Source organism: Myzus persicae, unplaced genomic scaffold, assembly GCF_001856785.1.
Source record: "Myzus persicae strain clone G006 unplaced genomic scaffold, MPER_G0061.0, whole genome shotgun sequence".
In the NCBI taxonomy this organism is placed as follows: Eukaryota; Metazoa; Arthropoda; class Insecta; order Hemiptera; family Aphididae; genus Myzus; species Myzus persicae.
In genome coordinates, this window is record NW_019100482.1 from 133247 (window position 1) to 156623 (window position 23377).

At 29.7% G+C, this 23377-nt stretch overlaps 3 protein-coding genes across 5 annotated transcripts; all 3 read right to left on the bottom strand.

Moving 5' to 3' along the window:
• Nucleotides 1-123: 123 nt before the first annotated feature.
• LOC111027158 (endoplasmic reticulum aminopeptidase 1-like) lies at nt 124-8090 on the bottom strand. The gene is made up of 14 exons (XM_022305390.1): nt 8036-8090; nt 7636-7788; nt 6232-6423; nt 6064-6146; nt 5771-5979; nt 5349-5529; nt 5024-5249; nt 4532-4935; nt 4238-4396; nt 3898-4156; nt 2863-3268; nt 1703-1845; nt 1516-1645; nt 124-1453 (listed from the first exon to the last, which is right to left on the bottom strand). Exons 1-14 carry the CDS (start codon nt 8088-8090, stop codon nt 1066-1068), a joined length of 2988 nt encoding a protein of 995 aa, XP_022161082.1. The 3' UTR covers nt 124-1065.
• Nucleotides 8091-9438: 1348 nt separating this feature from the next.
• Nucleotides 9439-12418, bottom strand: LOC111027277 (GTP-binding protein Rheb homolog). Of its 2 annotated transcripts, none has more exons than XM_022305593.1 (5): nt 12146-12418; nt 11949-12020; nt 11666-11873; nt 10726-10870; nt 9439-10508 (listed from the first exon to the last, which is right to left on the bottom strand). In XM_022305593.1, the coding sequence occupies exons 1-5, from the start codon at nt 12192-12194 to the stop codon at nt 10416-10418; spliced, it is 567 nt and encodes a 188-aa protein (XP_022161285.1). In that variant the 5' UTR covers nt 12195-12418; the 3' UTR covers nt 9439-10415. The 2 variants fall into 2 exon arrangements, with proteins under 2 accessions (XP_022161285.1, XP_022161293.1); XM_022305601.1 differs by having other exon boundaries at nt 10324-10508; nt 10741-10870; nt 12146-12361.
• Nucleotides 12419-18936: 6518 nt separating this feature from the next.
• LOC111027128 (GTP-binding protein Rheb homolog) lies at nt 18937-20225 on the bottom strand. Of its 2 annotated transcripts, none has more exons than XM_022305353.1 (5): nt 20021-20225; nt 19828-19899; nt 19501-19708; nt 19279-19423; nt 18937-19084 (listed from the first exon to the last, which is right to left on the bottom strand). In XM_022305353.1, exons 1-5 carry the CDS (start codon nt 20067-20069, stop codon nt 18992-18994), a joined length of 567 nt encoding a protein of 188 aa, XP_022161045.1. In that variant the 5' UTR covers nt 20070-20225; the 3' UTR covers nt 18937-18991. The 2 variants fall into 2 exon arrangements, with proteins under 2 accessions (XP_022161045.1, XP_022161050.1); XM_022305358.1 differs by having other exon boundaries at nt 18979-19084; nt 19275-19423; nt 20021-20069.
• Nucleotides 20226-23377: the final 3152 nt, after the last annotated feature.

A 23377-nucleotide genomic window follows, 5' to 3' on the forward strand; every position in this document is an offset into this window, starting at 1 on the left:
TCATTTTGTATGGTTTATTATTATTCTACAGTAAACATATTATATAAATTGATAAAATGAAAACTTCAATAAAAATATTGATCTCAGACACAAGCAATTATGTTAGTAAACTGGCAATGGATATCTGCAATAAGCACTTTGATAAGTACCTACAAAGTCATTCGGTCTTTACAATGTCTTTAATATTTATAAACTTATTTAATCAAATTCAATTTCTCGGGTACTCAGTGATATCACAAAACATGGTCATAGTTTTCATAAAAGTATCCTTCAACATTATTCTCACTGCAATTTTTCATTTTTAATTATTATATTATAGTCTTATACTATTTTGTTATATATTTAAAAATATGTTGTTACCATATTCATTGTTTGTAATTTAAAAATATTTTGTTTGAAGTATAAACATAAATTAAAAACAAATAAAAAGGATATTGTTTTTTTTAATGTTATGATAAATATTTATAAAATTGTTTCATCTCATTGATTAATATGCTATAGATTTATAATACAAAAATATAATTAAAACAAAACAAATGTGTTTTTAAACGGTTTTATTAGTAAATTTTTTTGGCAATTTAAATTCAAATAAAAATACTAATTTTAAGGTTAAATACGTAGAAATGTATACTATTCATACGTATTAACCCTGTGAACACAAACTGATTTTCAATAATTTTATAAGATTTCCAGTTTCAAAAACCCTGAAGTTTAGTACTCAAAATTAATTATTAATTATACAAAGGACAAAAAAAAAATTTGATGGTAATAAATCAAACAATAAAAGTTTAAAAGCATAATATTATATGTATACATATTGCTAGAAAGTTGAAAAGGTTAAATTAGTTTTGGAAGCAAATTTAAATTTATTTATTAAATCAAGTATCATTTTAATGTATAATTTCATACTCAAAATATTCTATTCCTTTAAATTAAAAAAATAAATTTGAAATAATTTATTTCAAATTTATTTTCTAAACTCTCATTTTTCTCTTATCAGTCTTACATATTTGCTTGGCTTAATACTTCAAAAATACACACTATGTCATACTGTAATCATTATTTTCAGTTTTTACTATTCTTTGTTTTTGAGTTTTTCACCAGCCAATCATATATTTGGGCCTCATTATTTTTAACCCAATGTACATTTAGTTGTATCATTTCCAAACTTTGTTCTAAAGCTCTAGTTCCTGAACCAACATCTATATAACGGAAGAAATCAGATACTTCTTTAAAATCGTATTCAGTTGCAAAATGAGATGTAACCGCTGTAATTAGACCTCCCAATGTGAAAGTTCCATTTCCAAAAAGTGTTTGAAGATTATCCCAGTTAGCTTTTAGATGACGCCATGCCAACAGCTGACCTTGTGATCCTTGTGAAGCCACTACACCAAAAACCATTTTTACGTCCTGTGCTTTAACTTTTGTGCTATCTAGCGTGGTTGACAAAAGTCTAAAAATTAAATTAAATGTATAATGGAAATATTGATTTTAACAAAATATTAGACATATTACTTTTGAAGTAACCAAGGATCATTAGAAGCACCAAGTACTGTAAGGAGTAATTGACGTTCGCTTGGCACACGACTTTGATTGTATTTATCCCAACAAAAATTCCATTCTTTGACGTCTCCGTGCATAATACCTATTAACAAATATTTTTAATACTAAACACTAACGAAATATAAATCATTGCTATTACCTGCCAAATAAATTACTTCTCTCAAGTTTGGTGGTATACGTTTGTTTTCATACATCCATTCTTCAAATCTATTTTTTGCTTCTTTTACCACATCTTCTATTCCGCATAATATAGCTGCAGACAAAATCTGTGATCGCATTAATCTGAAAATTCATATGAAACATTGAATTACATGAAATAATTTTCTATTGACAAAGAATACCGACTTTCAACAATTAATAGCATTACCACAGTTAGAAAAAAAATTGACATAGTGAATTTAACTATGATATAAAATTATAATATACCATAATAGCCATAATATTTCATAATATTTAATTCTTTTTTTGAACACTCACACATGTTGAATGCAATGTTCAATTTTTAATTTTCAACATTTGTAAAACAGTTTTGAATGTAGATTGGTTTAATTTATTGTCTCTCTCTTGTAAATATTATACACAAAGCTACTGAAAAATTGTAAACATTAATTGAATTAAGGATATTACTATATTATATAGTATTAGAACCTTGTTTTAGTTTGAAGATACGAAATTGTAATTAGGTAAAAGAAAATTCATCAAATAACATTGTCATAACTTTAAAATTCACCATTTCATTTTTTTTCAATAATAAAAAAAACTTTATAAGATTTTTGAACTAATATAGCTATTAACAACTAGTTATGATCATATTGCCTGTGAATTATGATTAATAATAAACAATAATCTTGGTTTACCTACATTTTTAAAGCTTAAATATTTATTAACTAATAAACTTAACACCTATATAAACTAGGTACTCATATCAATTAGAATAATTATATATTATTATTCAATTCCAGTTTTAGCTTAAAAATACTTTCAATAATTAACTATTAATTTTTCGTTATCAGTTGAGTTAAAACTTATAATAAACTGTACATTACACAACAATTTAAAAATAAATATATCTACCTAATGTGTGTCGGGGATCTAGGTGATAGGTCACTATCTATTATTGTATAGTTTATATGGTATCTCTTATCCATACTAATTAATAACTATACATTGTTTTTGAACTTTTTAAAATTTTAGAGTTAACAAAACATTTCTTATTACTTTACTAAGTAACTACCTGGCTACCTTTAGTATGTAAATTGTACATCCATAGAAAATAATAATAGATAGGTAGGTACATACTTTTCCAAATGAGTTCCTTGGTCGTCCCATCCAACAGATCGAGCTACAGGGCCAAGAAGAGTCTTGGTATAGTCCAAAAATAGTTTGTACGGTGACGATTCTGATAAGAACTTGCTCCAGTTTTCGAAATGTTCGAGAGCAGTCGCCCAGGGGACAAAATCTCTTTCTTTGTACAAATATTTGGATAGTTCCAAAGGGACAGTCACGTTGAGTATTCCCGCTCTGCATAAAGTGAATATATCATCTATCAAAGAAGCCCTGTCTGCTGCACTGAACACCTCGTGATTTAATTGAAGTTGTCCTATTATTTCGTTCCACAATCCATCATCGTAATTTACGCGGTAAAATCCGGACTGATTGACGTTGGCTTTCAACCACCGTACCTTCGGATCAACCTCGAATCTCACTGTAATTAAAAATGCAATACTTTATTAATTCAAGGTTCAGGGTTTCAATCACTATAAACCGATAATAAATGTAATTAAAAATTTGTAATTTCCAAAAACCTTGGAATATGCACTTTTTTGAACAAATAACATTTTCAATTATTTATTTTTAGATTTTGCATATTTTAATATCCACATACAAAAATTAAAAAAAATAAATAAATAAAACATAGTTGATAATTTTTGGATGTCAACACAAAAATTGACAACTTGATAGAAATAATATTTTTGTTAATCAGGCAATTATAATTAAATATTTTTAACATTTATTCATTGAAAAACTTTAAATACACCTTTAAATATGCCTTAAAATAGAAAAATCTTTAAAATAAATTTCTTATTTAAATTTACAGCACTTTCAAATTTGTTGTAACTACTTATTTGTGCCTATATTACTATGCGATATTTATTATGTTCAACAGATATGAAATTATTTACTATGCGGAAGTAGAACTCGGGTTATTATGATTTATGATATATTTATAAATTATGTTCAGTTACCCACTACACCGTACAACAAATATGCAGTAGTACCTATAATAGATTGTATAATTAGATTGAAAATATGTTTATTTAATTAACTACTAACCATCAGTCATGTTCATCCACACCACCTCTTGTTCACGATAACTTGTTATGTCAGTGTAAAAGCTCAGCGGTACGTACCACTTGTAATCGTACTGAGACGGTGCGGCTCGATTCTTTACCTTACTGGCGATTTCTGAGGTTAAAAGGAATCGGCTTTGCATTGCCGTGAATGAGACCGCGTTGTTTGAAGACGAACTGTTTTCTCTACTTATCTTGATCACCGGGAAACCCATCTGGCAGGTCCAAGTATCCATTATGTACTGAAAACGAAATCATTAAAAATGAAACTGAATTCCCCAATTGGGCGACCATCTAATCGCAACCTAATATGATTCGCTTACTCTGACTTGTACAGTATTTTTAGCGTGTAGACTCAGCACGCTCCACAGGTCTGTAGTATCTGCATTTCCGTACTTGTGAGTATTCAAGTAATCATTCAGTCCGCTCCGTAAGGTTTCCAGTCCTAGGAATTTTTCTAACATGTATAAGATCGCTGCTCCCTGTAAATAGTGTAAATAGGTAAAGATTTTTAAAAAAATGATATTACTATTTTAAAAATATAAATAATTCAATATCATTAAAATATTATATTTTATAAAATCAAATAAGTACTACGATATAAAAACGAGCATTACTTTGCTGTACGATATGGAGTCGAATATGGCCTCGATTTCTACCGGATCGTGTACACTAACGCTGATCGGATGCGAGGTGGACAACGCGTCGAGTTTCAACCCTTGCTGGGTCTTGTCCAACACGAACTGAGCCATCATCGACCACCCAGGCATCACGTGGTCAACTCCGCGGTATTCCAAGAAACTGGCGAAACCTTCGTTCAGCCATAAATCGTTCCACCAACACATCGTCACCAAGTTGCCGAACCATTGGTGCGCTAATTCGTGGGCCACCACCACGGCCACCCACTGATGAGCGACCGCTGAAGTTTCTTTTTCATCGTAAAGTATAGAAGTCTCCCTGTACGTGATCAAGCCCCAATTTTCCATCGCTCCGGCGCCAAAATCCGGTATGGCAATAAGGTCTGTATGATAAAAAGTAAGTTATACTTGGTAGGTATATGCTGAGTCTACTATTATAACTGTTGCTATAATATCAAAGGCGGTATATACCTTGTTTTGGTAGTGGATACGGAACTCCGAAGAAATCTGCATAATGGTCCATGACTTTAGTGGCAGTACTCAGAGCGAACGAAGTCTGGGATAGCAATTCAGGCGGAGCGTACACTCGCACAGCGACTCCTTGAGAGGTTTGCGCATGCACAAATTCATAATCGCAAACGACAAATGCCACAAGGTAGGTACTCATTTCTACAGATTCTTCAAAGTCGTCGCGCATCTTAAAAAATCATAATATTAAATATTAGGTTCTTATTATTAGCAGTACGCGTGATAAGTAGGTACTTATATAAAATAAAATATATTTATATAACCCTACCAGTCCAACTCCCATGTACAGTCCGTCGTCCATGGACTCTTTGATCGGCATGTTGAACAGCGCTATGTGGAATCTGTTCCTCAAGATTGACATGCGAAATTTAGCTTTGAACTGGGGCTCGTCGAAGCACGGAAACGCTGAACGAGCGTAAGTCGGTTCAAAATGAGTCGTTGCCAAATATCTAAAATAATTGTTTACTGTATTGGCGTTGTTCGCTCTACCAACTCGCATGCGTAAGCTATGGAAACATACTGACGCGCCACTTTGATGAGTGGGCGTAGGTGCAAGACTTGGTCCCCCCCAAAATTAATTTAGACTATCAAATTTAATGAAATGCACTTTTTGCCTTATGTTATATTTTTATTGATCTATTATTTGCGCCTATACACTATAATCCGTATATCTGCAATAGGTAAACTCACCTTCTTTCGCCTTTGCTCGTTGTGTAACTGCTTATGTAAAAACCTTCCAACTCTCTGCTCAACCGGGTCGTGTATTTTATAATCAGCGTGTAATTGTGATCGGCGGACAACGTTTCTTCGAACTCCAAAAGTATTTGCTGGCCAGCAGAGTATTCTAACATTCTGGACACTTCGTAAATCTTTTCGTGATTGTCAGCATTCACTACACGCTGTTTGATTATACAAAAAAGTTAAAAATCAGTCTGAGAATCGTGCATTGTAATTATTAGTTATTATTATACAAAAAAACTTACTTTTTCAACTATGGTAAGATTTTTACTGTGAAAGACTATGTAATCAGAATCCCGAACGAGTCTAAAGTTAATTAGTACTTGACCTGTAAAACAATCATTCACGTTATACCTACTACTAAATGTATAACCATTTGCCCGTTTTGTTAAACTATATATAATCGTTTATACCTTTTACGTCTAAGCTGGTTAGATTTGGATGTATTCTAATGTGGTAACTATAGGGTTTAGCAAATGTGGGCAAACGCACGTTGTTCCATGGAAATATGTCGCCGTTGGTAGCGATCGGTATTACTGATCGTGATCTATTGACTCCGTCATCGTCGGGTAAAAACACTGGCTTTTCCCCAATACACGGACAATCTATAAAAAAACGTAAATACAAATTGATATGTGATTGGTAATTTAGTATCGGGCTTATTATAGTTTGTTGTCCTTGTTTGTAAATTATCCACACAGTCATTATAAAAAAATATAAAAAAAATAGAGGGAACGAAACGAGAAGCCGTAATAATAAGTGATTTGTATTTGTACCTATTCAATATTAGATAAACTGTATTAGTACAATTATCAGTTGCCTATAAGAATATATATTTTATTTAAGTTATAGCTGTGTAGTAGATAATTAATCTTTTTAAACCCATGGACCATGGTATATATGGTCGTCGGGTACCCTATAATCATTCTTAAATTAATTTTGGCATAGTCAGTTTCCACCAAGTCATAAATTGGTGAATTCCTTTTTCCGCGATATCTTACAAATTTTAAATGTTTAAATCATAATTGTCAAAAAAAATGTGTATTGTATTTTTTAATTGTGTTAAGAACATGTTGTAACTATTATGAAGAACCTTGTATTCAATTTGTATCTTTTTTAATCATTAATAAAAATGATATCATCCATAAATCGAAAAAAATAAAATATTTGTCTATTTCGATTTAATAATTTATACATTTTTTTTTTATTATAGCAATTTAAAAATGTTTAAGACAGGCACTATTAGCATTTTTATTCCAAATCTTGGCACATTTCATCAAAACTACGAACATTTCTAAATTACTTTTGTAGTTATAATCATTTAATTATTATAATCGTGTTTCCTCAGTTATACTTAAAGACCTTTATTAACAGGTAATATGTGTGTAGTATATAATAATATATGACGTACTGACGAAAAACAACAAATCGTTAAACTCCGACGATAAAAAATAAACACTTGTTACTGGAACATGCAACAGCGATATTAAATTACTATTATTTTAAGCGATATCACGTAATAGGTAACATTTATCCACGTGCATGTCTACGGTAAATTATTGACATAGTTTGCAAACCAAACAACATACCTAGCGCGTTGTTTCGGCGATTTAATTATGGGGTATGATAAATTGAAACCAATTTCAAAGGGGTGGGTATACATTTTTTTCAAGTGCGCACCGATAACATGTAAAATCTAAATATAAACTCCCATCACATAATATTGTCTAAGCATAAGTATTAATTGCGTCGTCGCAAGCTGGTTTAATTTTGTTATACTATTACTTAGGTATCTTTTTTGGTGGCGAGAAACTAACCGTTCTGAGGTCCGGCGTAGGCGATGAGTAAAGAACATAGAAACATGAGGAACAGAGTGGTGCCGGCCATGATCAACGCTGTTCTCCGCGAACACGCCGTGATGGCCGTGTGTTCGTATATCCCAGACTTGTGCATCATGTCCTGATTATCTCCTGGTAAAGAGAAAAATTCAAAAAAATTTTGTCAATTTGGGTAACTTCTACATAATGTTATTATAATATCATGAAAACAATAATCCGTATAGCTATAATATAAGTACAGGCTTGATTACACGAAATTGTCGCGTATCGTGTGTGTGTGTGTGTGTGTGTGTGTGTGTGTGTGTGTGTGTGCGTGTGAGCGCTCGCGTATTTTGTACATTCGATTAAATAATATGTTTATGTTTTATATTATACTCACTGTAATGGTTGATGGCCGTCAAAAAGGCCACGTCTTCGACTTCCGGTTCCACCATCGCGGTACCGTCGATGTCGATGTGCGCCGCACCGTCGTTTTCCCAGTGGATTTTTATTAGTTTTCCGCACTACTAAAAAACCGACGGGAAAGTCGGAAAGACGCTGCTGATGTGCACTGCTGCGAACGGCATATTATCCTATTGACGTTTTTAACCCTCCCAGTGCACATGCGCCCAGCGGCCGCCCACCACGCGCACGACCCTCCGGCGAAAGGGTCGCGCCGCCGCCGCGAGGGGGATGATGATGACCGGACTTGCATCTGCCGCACGCGCCAACATCACGGGCGCTGCAGTGCGTCGAAGTACGCTTACCTACTCTCGATGTATACATAAAATAAAAACTATGTCGTTCGTTATAGGTACGCGTTCTACTGTTAAATGTACTGCGGGTGGTGATCCGTCCGATAAACTTTCGAAAATTCCATTTAAGGTTCCTTATTTGCCACTTGAAATTTTTCCAGTTTTTGTTTCGATTTATTTTGTTTTACATAATCCATGCTATGATCCAATATTAAATATCCGTACCTGCCTATGAATGAAAGTACCTAATTAGTAATCAATGATCACAAAGGGACGACAGGTTGGCTGCATAATGTCTATTATTTCTATGCATCTGATCGTAATTGAACGTCGTCTATATACGAATCAGGTTTCTTAAACGCAACTTTTACCATTTATTAGGTTATACACCACATTCCACGTATTTGATGAGTTGTCACCATTGATTACCTATAGTGACCATAGAATAGTCTATTCTATGATCAATGGTTGTCACATATAATTATGTTTGGTTAATTCGACATTATACTGTATTGTTCATTGCAATATGGGTCATCATGTTTCATATAATCTTATACCTAATGAGGGGTATCTAAAGTTTGACTATTTAGTATTTTATGCTTATTATTAAATCTAGTCATGGTAATATTTATAATATTTAGACTGATATTTAAAATATGATTTATTATACTTACGCATCTCTAATTTTTTGTTGACATGACATTCATATTTATAACCTATTATAATTTGTTATTGTAACTGTTTTCATTTTATTATATTCTCAGCTCTCTAGGTAGACAATTTATTGGTATAATTTCTTTTATGAATAATATTAATTAATTAGTTTTGCATTATTTGAACATGCATATAATTTATATTTTGAAATGTGCAATGAAAATACATCGATACATTTTGTTTTTACAACTTTAAAAACATAGTCTTAGCTATTATTAAATGAACAATACACTAATAATACTTTAAAAAACGTATATTTTATTTTTAGTTTATACATTATTTTTGTCTGTATTCTGTAATAATAAATCATTTTATCTATAAATATACAAGATGATACTTTGAAGTGAACATATATTTATTCAAAATTCATTTACACATAAATCTTACATTTCATATTGCTCTTTTCCTTATAATTGACAGAGAAACTACAACCAATTTTTGATTCTTAAAAAGCAGCCTATATTCTTATTTTCAATATCTGAAGTAGAACATTTTTATGAAAAATATTAATGTATAAATACCGAAATAAAGAAAAATAGTTAATTAATAACCACTTAAATTTTAGTTTAGATGACTGACAAGATGTATGCATGTTAAATATATGGTTCACTACTCCATAATATGTACACTAACAACGTATAACAAATAACCAAATACAAACCAGTTCAGTTTATTTTATACAACAACACATCAAAATGTAATGCTTCAGAATTTAGATTATTATTTTTATTAGAAATGTTAATCAAAACTATCAGTACAATATGTAATTATGATGAAATTATTTAGTGTAAGTACTGGTAAGAGCAATTTACCCATTGTCCGTATGCTTTACAGTTTAGATAACGAAAAGAAAAATATAGGTAGTAATTTAAGAATCATAAATTGAACATGATTTGACCAACTAACATAAAGAAATAAAATAGCAGTATAAAATATTTAATAGTACATATTATCTCAGTAAATAGATATTAAAATAATTAGTGTTATTGATAAAAGAACCACCCTGTACAATACTATTAAAATGATTCATTTTAAAAACTAATTCAAATTAAAATTTAATGTAAAAAATGATAAAACAAACATAATATTATGTTACAAAATACATTAAGTAAAATAATAGTTTAGCATTAAGTAGAAGAAAATATTTTTTTAGTTGCATTTAAAATTAAAATTACTTATAAAATATGCGACTAAATTAACAATCATCATTTCGGTTTTCAATGGTAATTTTCATATTCATTTCACATAAGTTATACAAATTAAGATAAACATTTATGGAAAAAAAATGTAATTAACAGTCATGTTGCACTCTCACGATATACTGCACTTATTATTTTCTTGAACGGTATTCCCATTCGCTTTTTCAATTTCCATTAACATGGTGTGAAATATGTCAGCTACACACTAAAATAAAAAATTCTCATTTAATATAAAATTATCAACTCTGCTAAAAAATAATTAAGGATATCTTGTTTTTTTAATTTTTAGTATATTTTAATACTTACATACAATGTGATGAAAATAAAATTGGATAGAAAACAATACAAATGTTACATAGAATTAGGAAATAAATTAATAATAAAACTATAAAACAAAACAATAAAGGAAATTAACTACTAACTTTTTTTGATGTTACCTCATTCTGCTTGGCTGAAGCTTCAAGAAATACAGCTTTCCAAGAATCTGCTAACTTCCGTCCTTCCTCTTGTGTAACAACACGGTCCATATGCAAATCTTTTTTATTACCTACCAATACTACGGGAACACTAAAAAAAAAAAATTGTAAATGATAAATTCAAAGGTTTAAGGATTACTTATTAGTGATCACCAGTGCTTGAAATTCATGCATTTACTTATTTCTTAGAAAGCTGCCTATTTAAAATCTGATTCAATACAAATTTGTTTTATTATACATACAATCAAATTACAAACATTTATATTGCATATTTTACTATATTTATACGATTTCAAGCATATTAATGCATATTATCTTTAAGATTTAGTATAATAAACAAATAATCAATACTATACAGAGTTAATTGAAAATTTGTTATGATCGGTGTGGCGACAGTCTTATTTAATATTTTGTCAATAAAAAAGATTAATTTTTACCAAGAGCTCGCGGCCTCCATAGTTTCAGAAAGAGTACAAACAATACATAATTTGGTACTATTGATAACATTTTGGTAAATGTAAAAAAAAATATTTAAAAAAGCACAATTATGTATAAAAGTTTTCAAAAATTACGCATATACCAGATGCACCCTTTACGTCCAAAACGAATCAAAACCAGTTGAGGTACCTCAATAGTAGATTAATGTTGTACTTTATTATTGTAAATTCTATACACAAATTTGTAAATTTATATTGGATTTCTACGATGATTTAATTATTAAATTAAAAAAAAATTGTATTCTTATAGAAATACTTATTTGATATTAAAAAAAATAGGTGCGTATTATTCTACATATTTGTGCTTTTTTTATTGCATTAAAACACATATTTCAGTGGTTTTTAGCACATAAAATTCTGAGCCCAGGTAATCACTAACCACTACTTACTGCACTTTGCCAGTCATGTCTAATAATTTATCATAAATTATCTGAATGATTTCAAAAGATTTTGGGGACGTAATACTATAGACTAAGACATATCCATGAATGTCCATAGAATATTGTGTTGGCAATATGGAGTACTCATCTTGTCCGGCTGTATCGACTAATTTTAAGTCATATTCTTGATTGTTGACTTTAGTAGTTTTCACAAAAGCTGAGGATATTAAAGAATTTTCAATTGATGTATCTAATTTAAAATATTATTCTGTGTTGTTGTAGACAGACTTACTGTTTTCAATTGTTGGATCATAAGAATCTACAAATTGACCTTCAACGAATTGAATGCTCAACGACGACTTGCCTGAAAAACCAAATAAACTTGATTTTCATTAACAATAAAAGAATATGTTATCATCTGGAATCGTTAACCGAATACCACCAGTTCGTACGAATAATAGTTGTTTCGCATTTATCCATTTCACTTACCGACTGAACGGTAGCCCATAATGGCGATTTTTCTTTGTTTCGGCGGCATTTTTTTCAGACTGCGATCACTTCATTCATTTATTCTCGACCCATTACCCATGCCATATCATATTGGCCATTGGATTGTACAACTTATACTGAATAGTGAATACTATGCCTAATGATTATAGTATTTACTATTTATTATACGCACAATAATAATATTTTACTACAAGGCTTTAGTAGTATTAGTATATCGTGTAGATTATACAACATGTTAACCGAGTCACCGAGACGAAAATTCGTTCACAAAACACATTGACGGCGTTTCATGGAAAAAAAACCTACTCGTGGTTATTTTTCTTTTTAGAAAACATTCCTGCGATTATTTGAGTTCTATACATTTTTCAGATTTTTGTCTGTTGATTTTAGTATTTTACTATACACGTCCTACCCACCGGATACTATCTTAAATCATGCCAATGGTGTCTGTATTATACATTTATACGATATACCTAGGTACCTATATCAAATATACACCTGTGCATTGAAACAACTAGACCAATATTTTTGGGGGTGCACAAATTATAAAGAATACCCAGACGACTAGACTCCTACCCTGAACACTGTTGGTATATTTATTATCCATTAACTATAACTTCAGATATATATGTATGTACTACCCATATTTTAATATGGATTTAACAGTAGGAGTAGGTAACATATTACTAAGAAATTAACATGATTTTTCTGTCAGTAAATTGTATTTATTTAAATTACTGATAGGTAGATTAGACTTTGAGGACTACGTGGTCAATCTCTCCTGTCTCAATAGTCAATATTATATTTAATCTACTCTGTGATATCATACCTAAGTCTAGCTGGTTTGAAGTTTGAACTATAGAAGTCGAATTGTTTAAAACTGGAAGACTTATAGATCGTTCAATTCTTTTTATGATTATTTTTCTTTTTTTTTAATGTACTTACTATAATACTACTATGTCCTATAGCAGGAGTCGGGAACCTTTTCCTAAGAAAAAGCCATTGTAGTGTTTAAACCCTCCTCCAATTGCCTTTTCCTCCCTAATAAATGTGTTATTTATATTATTTATAATTTATATACAATAACTGTAAACACTTAGTTTAATTTACACTTAACCCCGTCAGCCCCTCCCCTTTCATAATCATGTCTATGCCCACTGCTGCCCCTGGGCCGGAACGCTCTATGAGGACTATAACTCTATCTCCTCCGCTATTAAATCTATATATATTGTTGGTACCTATCTACTCATCCAAGCATATACTATTCTACTGTCGTATTTGTTAATCGTTTATCCTTTTTTTTTCGTAATCTATATGTATAAATATTTTATTAAAAATTAATAAAATTAAAATTTACAGTCTGTAAAATTAAAAACAATAAGGAGTGGTCAAATAGAGAGCAGGTTGCTGTATCTGTCGGGTACGCAGACCGTGGAGGGTTGACCGCGTTTGTATTATTTTACAGAGACGGCAGGTCGCTTTCTGTTGGTAAAGTAAATTTGTTATGACAAAAAGAAAAAAGTAGATGACTTGATGGAAGGTGGCGTTCAATGATACGACTTCAAGAATTATTATATGTTTAAACAAATAAATATAAAATGTGTGATACCTACATCTCAAATGCCACTGTTGGTGAGGGTTTTGTACTATACTTCAGCTGTTAAATAAAAATAATAAAAAAGATTATAATATATATTTAGAATAACTGTTATTTGTAACTTCTAATTTGTAACAACTAACAATAATAGTCAACTGTCGACATTCTGAATTATGATCAGCGATCATAATATTATATATTTATATAGTGCTAGCTGACCCGCCAGATGTTTCCCGTGCCAAAGATTTGTTATTTTTTATAAATGAATTTGTAAAAAAATGTATGTGCTATATTTCTGCTAGTTATTTTTTATTTATTTGTATTGTTGTTTTAACACCCTAAAAAAGTAAATAGTACAGTAACAAAGACAAAAATACATTTTTATAGTGTAAAATAGTTTGAAGCTTTTCCACGACAAACTATTAAATACAATTGTTCGTTATATATTGTAAATAGGTATCTAATTTAAGTTTGGTTGTACAATACAATTTTTTATTTAATTAATGAATGAGAGAAGAAATCAAAATTTGGTAAGTATAGTGTTACATTTATCTAAACATTCTTATAATAGTAATATTTATTACTAATATAATATGTTACCAATATAGCAATAAGTAACAACCCTAAAATAAAAAGCTGAAAAAAAACATGTGTGATGAGTGATGACTAATGAGCTAGGTAGGTACCTATTTTTAAAGCATGCATGTTTTTGGCTGGACGCAAGATGATTGTTTCTGAAAGGTTTTTCGTAAGGTTTTCGTTTGTTATGTTTAGGTTCTTAATATATGTATTAACAAAAACATATTTATGATTCATTGATTTTCCTTGTAGAGGAAATATATCGAGTAGTATGATATGGTTTTCAGCCTCATAGGGCTTGAACAAATAAGCCGTAAACCCGGTTTGAGTATCAAAGATCTATTAATATAATTTTACTTAAAATGATCCAGTATATTTTGAGTCTATTATAAATTACAAACATAGAACAGACAGATCAACATGCATTGAAAAAAATTATATAGGTACATATTAAGATTTATGACTACTAACTATAACTATTGAATTGTATCTTATAGGTAGGTAGTGAATATAAAAAGGTCCTAGGTCGTAGGTAGATATCATTGTATTAAAATGAATTTCTTTGACGTTGCCTGTTTTCGAACATTGGTCATTGAGTGGTGACTGTCAGTCGGAGGTCAACTACCTACTGAAACTGAATTATCAATTAATGATAAAATATGTTAATAATTAATATTACACCTATAGCTAGCAATTTCATCTATTCTGTGATAATAAATTGTACATTCGTTTTTCGATAACAATTTTAAAAATACCTTGTTAGTTGTTAGTTGCCCGTTTAGTCGGAGTAAACAAGTGTACAATATACATCATTCAATTATACTCCTCTAGTCCTCTACCATTTCCTGCAATATCAGTAGGCACTAGGCATGTAGTAGGTTCATCTTACTATAGGTTACTATAAAAAAGTAGTTAGTAATTACCAGTATCATGAGTCATGACCCATATTCAAGATTTTTTATTTATTGGCAAAATATTTTAATTTATATTTTTTAGTACAAAAATACTATTTCTGTAATCCTCAGATACTCTAATGCCGAAGTTTACATAATATATTAATTTTTTATTATGGCCCCTGCAAACGTAAAATTTTTAAGGAGAAAATTGTATTTAGGCAATTATCTTGCTACTTCCGGTCACGGCTCATCGACTTTGTATATGTAGTAATAAATTAATGATCATTAGTGTGTGTATACTCTCCATCCGTTACCTGTATACCTACACATATCATATTTTCATCATTAGATAAAAATATTAAAAACGTTATGGACGTTAAATAGCTGTAGAGCTGACAAAATGCAAGTACTTCCAATTTACCGATTTAAAAATGTAAATATATTTGAAGGCGTAAACAAAATTACTTTGGATTGGCCGGGAGTACTTTTTAAATTTTAGCAAATTCTTGACGGGAGTAAACATTTTAAATTTTAAATTTTAAAAATATTGAATATATGCTCAAACTGCAAAGTAAATTTGCTTAACAAATCAAAAATCTTTACATTTTTTAAACCGAACCACTAGTAGTACCTTAATTTTTGCCAATCGCTGAGGTCGTTTTGACGAAAAATATAGGAGGCTTAAGCAGTTTAAATACTAAGTAGGTACGGGGAATATGCATATTATGAACTAATGTATTACGATAATGACATTTTTAAAATTATGCTGATATTACCACCTGGTGCTGCCACTACCTATCATGAACCAGTGGAGTGCTCGGCTTTTCTTAAAAGGGAGAATCTGCACTTTTGTCCATTCACAGATCATGTTATGTTGCGGTGAATATATTTTTACTGCTTTATCATATTATATTTTATATGACAAAAATAATCCAAAATTGTAAGATATGACATCCTCACCCCTTTAGGTACGCTTATGTCGAGGACTAAGATAGACTTTCCAAGCAACTTGAATGACTATACAATACAATACACGATACCTACAGAGTTATATTATACAAACAAAAAGTAGACCGACAATAATTTAAGAAAAACAGTATAAAATATGTATTATACTAAAACTTCATAACTCCAGTATTCATAATATTCAAATTCATCTATGTCCTGTGTCCTGTAATTACATTTAATCCAGAAGGTGCTTACCTAGTAACGTATTATACATTATTTCAGTGCTAAAGTGCTTAGGTCTGAAACACGTAGTTAGGTATCTATATTAAATAAAACGAAAAATAATTAGAAATTATACAATATTATAGTCAAGGGGCTTGGGGCTATATCACAGAATAGATTAAATTATATAGTATAATACATCGCATACTTTTTTTTTTTAATTGATATATTCCCTGATCCCTCATTGACATTATGTTATTTATATTTCGTTTTGATTGTCCTTGTGAAAAAATTATTAATCAATATACAATTTTTAAAACCATTGCTAGGTAACTAATTAAAAAAATATAATATAATTATTTAAACTTTTAAACATTTTAGTGTTAAAGTTCAATAGGTTGGTACCGTATCATTAATTTTAATTTTTAACTGTAGATTTATGTTATAGGTTGGTAACTTAAGGCCTAGTTGTTGTTTTCAATAAATATAATTTAGTTATAAATTATAATGGTTACTGGTTAGTGTAACAGATTAGCTTGGAAATACTAACCTATATATTAATAATATTTAAGTGTTGAAAATTTATTGCAACACAACAATTTTCTCTCAGTTTTAAAGGAGTTTATTTATTCATTACCAATATATACAGGTTACTCCTTGACAAAAATGTAACAGTGCCATAATAATGAATATAGTAGTAGGACATTCTAAATACCCTATTGACATAATACGTCTTAGTCACTCTTAGAGGCTCATTTCATAAATGATTTGGCGTGTTGGCGCTAGGAATATGGAAGGTTTATTCATTAGGTATTGAAATTTGAAAACGAGATGTACGAGAAGAGGCTTTAAAATTTATTTGGGATAGCAAAAACGGAGAATTAATTTGGTTGTAAAAGAGTGAATACATTTTAATTTTAATATTCTTCTTCGTCCAGCAAGAGTTTAGAGTGTGCAGGTTCGTGATATTGGTATAATTGTGAGCAAATATAAGATAAACTAGAGCACAATATATAGAGATGTTAGTGATTTTGCTAATTTGAAGTTTTTGGAATTTAGGTAGTCGTATCATGAAGACTACAACTTTAAACGCTCTACAAGAAATCATTCCAATGTGAGGATTGGATCAACTAGATCAACAATGCGTACCATTTTCATACTTGAGATATGGATAGTAGTCATAAAGTGTAGATAAGTTTTTTGATTCCCATTAACCATATGCAGTAAGTCGGCTTAAAGATATAAAAACTTATGTTAAACTTTTTTTTGTTTTAATATACACTATATGTATTCATTATACAATAGTAATTTTAAATTGTTAACCCAAGTCGCCCAGGTTAGTTGGCACTGCTGAGTGCTTGCCCAAAAATTACAATCTCCTGTCACCAACCGTTATTAACAATACAATTTACTGATTATACTAATTGTTATTACTATATAGATTTTAAACAATTTTAATAATTAAATAAAAAACTTAAATCACCGAGCTCATATTAAGTAAACACTAGATTCTACCGATTAGCTAAATTGAGAATACCTATAATTGTACCAGAGATATTAATTTTGATGAGTGAACGTCAGACTCACTAGTTGCTATAGGGAATATATTGGAATTAAAAGTTGTCCAAATCATTGTGAGTTCTGCCATTCGTGTTTATGCTACGTAGATTTTAGTTTCTTAAAAAATTTCAAGCTACTCAAAATATAGAGTAAAAATGGTATATTAAAAAAAAATGTTGACATCTTAATCATACCAAATAGGACGTACGTTAACATAATATTTGTATGTTACTAAAAGAGAATACAGTTAATATAGAAGTAATTTGCATTACACAATTTACAGACTTTACCTATACTTTAGATAAAAATATAATTAATAGGCATGCAATGTATGCATACACATATTTTTTATGATGCCCTATTTATATTTATATCAAATTAGGTTCGAGAAGTGTTTAAATGGTCCTGAATCAAATATATATTATTTACATACTTTAGTTTTAATAAATATTATATTTATAATATAAATCTGAACTATAATTATCTATTATCTGATGATTAGCGTATACTGTATACCTTTTATTCATATTTCTTAATTGTTTCTGCATCCTTAAATTTATTGTTGTGTTAAAATTCATAATTTGAATTACATTTCATTTGTATAATCTATTAAGAAAAATAAATAACTTTTTTATGTATGTAAATATGAATATATTTATTTTCTTAACATTATATTATATATTTATTTATTTACTATAATTATTTTGTCTGAAAGACCAAGTTACATACAAATACATAGTATTTTTATTTCAATTAAGCACCAATAAATTGTACAAAACATACATATTAAGTTAAATAACAATTAAGTCCCTATATAGATGGTAGAAAATAGTATTTTATACATTCTAGAATAAGAAATTAGTAAATATTTACATAGGTAACTTAGAAAAAATTCAAAAAAAAAGTAGAATAACAAACTAAATGGTAAATTATATGAACATTTAACAACACACATATAAGTATTATTTTAAGCATCATATTAATAATTCAAATAAATAAGTCGTTGATATGGTTTTTATATTTTCATGATATACAGCATTTATTATTTTCTTGAACAGTATTTCCATTTGCTTTTTCAATTTCCATTAAAATAGCATGGAATATATCAGCTACACACTAAAATAATAATAATAAAATAAAAAAACACATCTCTATTGACTCTATTGACAGAGCCTCCTAGTTTTAAGAGTGATATATATATATATTATGTTTTGTATTTATAATATATTCACTTAAAATATTGAATAAGATAGAAATTTAATTGAAGAGTAAATAAATAAATTTAATAATTAAATAAATAAATTACTAACTTTTTTTGATGTTACTTCATTCTGCTTGGCCGAAGCTTCAAGAAATACAGCCTTCCAAGAATCTGCTAACTTCCGTCCTTCCTCTTGTGTAACAACTCGGTCCATATGCAAATCTTTTTTATTGCCTACCAATACTATAGGAACACTATGAAAAAAAAGATAAATAATAAACCCAAAGATTTAAGGATTACTCATTAGTGATAAAACTACAAAACTACTTACTGCACTTTACCAGTCATGTCTAATAATTTATCATAGATGATCTGAATGATTTCAAAAGATTTTGGTGACGTAATGCTATAGACCAAGACATATCCATGAATGTCCATAGAATATTGTGTAGGTAATATGGAGTACTCGTCTTGTCCGGCTGTATCAACTAATTTCAAGTCATATTCTTGATTGTTAACTTTGGTTGTTTTCGCAAAAGCTATGGATATCAATTAGATAGTATACAATTATTTACTAATAATACAATTAAAAGTATTGTATCTTCAACCTATAATTTATATAACAATAAATCATTTTAGAATTTCTAGATAAACTTACTGTTTTCAATTGTTGGATCGTAGGAGTCGACAAACTGACCTTCAACAAACTGTATGCTTAATGACGATTTACCTGAAAAAAATAGACAATGAAAATTATATATACCTAGTCAACTTTAAAAACTCATTTGTTTTATTTAATTTGGTATGAAATGTATTAAATTGATTAGTTTTATTCCGTTTTGTCTACATACCGACTGAACGATAGCCCATAATAGCGATTTTTCTCTGTTTCTGCGGCATTTTCTTAGTAGGGGATCACTTCATTGAATAACTTATAAACAGGTTAAACTGTAATGTGTTTTTTAATTCACCAACTATTAACTATTAGTTATTACCTAAATTCAAAACAATAATTATACTTGAATGCAGTCACACCATGTCACACAGAATACGACTTGTTCGTCTTTATGATAATATTCAATATTGATAATAGAATACAAGCAGGTAATTACGTTTTATTTTTATTTTTTTCAGCTTTGGTTTCTGTATTTTGTTTATCAGTAAATGTTTTAGGTTATGTTTGGTTTCACATATATTCACTATTTAGCATTCAGCCTTGAGTTTGGTGATCTGAGATTAATAAACGTATATAAATTATCATAATAATATTATAATCAAGTACCTATGAGTATTCTCAGTATTCGAATACTATAATATAATTAAATACGTCGTGAACAAATATTATTTATAATCGTATACCTAAATTATATTTTTATACCTACTACTTACTAGCTTCACGGATTCATGAATATTTTAGACTGTGATGCCCTTTATCATTGTAGAAGCCAGATTGTATATGCTTATGAGTCATGGCGCTCAACGCTGTTAATCGTTTGTTAAACTTTGTTTAATACTAAAGTCACTCTGTAGTAAGCTGGTCAATATAATATTTTATTATCTGTTGAAGTGGATACGTGTACCTACTTATTAGTTATTATTTATTAGTATTATTACCTATTTGGATTCCAATTTCCTATGTTCCTATACGAGTAGTAATTATTAATAGTATATAGTAGATATGTGTTACAATTTTAAAATTTCACACTGTACAGTGTACAAGTGAACTAAATAGTAAATACCAATAATATAACTAAAATAAAATAATTCCGAGTTATTCATTAGCCATGTAGGTACCTAAAATACAAGTTACAACCAAACATAATACAGAAGTCAGATTCAGATAATCCTTATCCTTATATTCTCTAAGCAGGCTGCAGCGTAATCCATTCTAAGGCGTAAAATCTAGGCATTTTATGTTGCACTGTACACGGGTTATGTCAATGTGTTGGAAGTAAATGAATATTACTTATTAGTGTTTGCTATTCCCGGAGTTACACTGACCACGTTGTTAGGAGCATTATAGTGAGCGGATACGTATGTCCCTTTACCTTGGCGCACGCACATGTCAAATAACTATTTTTCCTGAAATAATTTGTTTTCCAAAAAATAAATACAAGGCTTATAAGTACTATTGTACTTTTTTCATATTCTATATCAATGTATTTAAATTTGAATTAAGAACGTCATGATCTAATTTTACTCTGGGTCTTATAAGTTATAACTGTGTGCTTATGTGAGCTACTGTGTATAAAATAAATAGCAGAGCGCTCACGCACGTGTACGGTTATGTTAATAACACAGTACTTTACAGTTTACACACTAATGACAAATGTGAATTTTGGTGAAACACTGAAACTTAGTGAAACTTAGCGAGCATACAAAAAATCACTTTACTTACTGCACCAACAATACACTCATACACGATAAGTTCTCAAATGATTTGTATCAAAAACTTATAGCTTAATGTTTAAAGAGTGCGTTGTAGATAAGAAGTTTAAGTAAAAGTATAAACATATATGTAAAATTATATACATGGTAAATTATTTGTTTGACAAGTAGTTGTGTGCAAATGTCCTCATCGCCTCAACACAAAACCGACCACATTGGAATATTGAATTCCGTTTAAACCATGTTTAAAGGCATGAAGTATTAATCATGGCGCGTTTGTTTAATTGTGGTATCCCTGCTAAGTCCTAATCCACGGGTACAAATAAATCGTCAATTTTATCCACACTTTCACCACAAAGTTGTTAAGTGTTTATGATCAAAGATAGGTAAAATTTTTTTAAAATCTATTTAAGATTGTATGCTTGATTTGACGAAAGATCAACTCAAGTTGACTGCAATAATTTTTAAAGATTAAAAACATTTTTAAATAGGTAATTTAAACAATTTTTTTGATGATGGAAATAATTGGGAAATTCTTTACATAAAATGTACAATGTAAAAAAATACTTAAGTTGAAAAAAGCTTAAGTTTATTGGGTACAGTTATTATAACAGTTGAAAACCCGGTCATTAGTATATAAGGTCTCTGCTAAATTCACAGTTTCACGTCGGACGCATAAACTTATGCCGATTTTCAGTGTAGTTACTGATTTTACATTATTTTATTTATTTACGTATTTTCCGGTGGTTAATCGAAGAGAAGAAAGAAGACAGTTGTTAAAATAATTTTTGTACCAGTTGGAAACTTATGTGTTATTCGAAATTGTCAGATCTCTCTTTCATTGAGGATGACTGCAATAACGTTTTAAATGTATTATATTATATAATATTGTAACATTAATCATTGTAAAAACATTAAATACTAAGATGGTATGTTGAGACGATATAATATTAAGCTCAGAAAACAGGGTGAATGATGGATTATGTTTACCTAACCGCTTTACTGAACAGTGGCCTGGTATACCGTAAGTATACCTAAATATTGTGTTACACCATGTGCAGTGTAAAATAATTTTCTCTGATTGGCCATTAAGTCATTAAGCCATTACGGTATACCATATCAATATTTGTATTTTATTACATGGTACCACAATAACCAAATGATACCGCATAGTTGAATATATTCAACTTTCGGCTGTGTGGTTACAGTTGAATAATGTACAGAAAAGTGACGACTAAAAAAAAAATGTTAGGTAAGATATGCAGGTAAAATATTTTCATATCATTGGTATTTGCATTTTGGTATACAGATAAAAAAAAGCACGGCACGAAGGTAAACAGACATACGGAACCTACTCCCCTAAATTTGAATTTAATTATATAAATCATACCTGGTATTGGATCTGGTCGGCCACATGTAGTGTGACCAATATGATCGCCTTGTCAAAATGAAATTCAAAATCTGATTTAAACTAATTAGGGCCGTGTTCGACCAACTACTCATTCCCTAATAGTAATATAAATATAAATAGTATGTTAATATAATTTATTAATTAACCAGCCACACTGGCACACTGTCATTTTTGTCAGTTTCGTTACTGACTTGGGTTACCTGCCTTGTAACTTTTGTTGACGTTGTACACAAATAAGCTACTGAAGTGCCGAACAGTGAATAGTAAAATGTAAATAGTCATTTCACGGAAAACTGTCGCCACGATTAAAGACAATATTCATTATTATATAATATATCTTTAAGCCAATTAATTAAACTAAGAAAAAATAGGACAAATCGTGAATGTATCTAATGTAAGTATAATCACC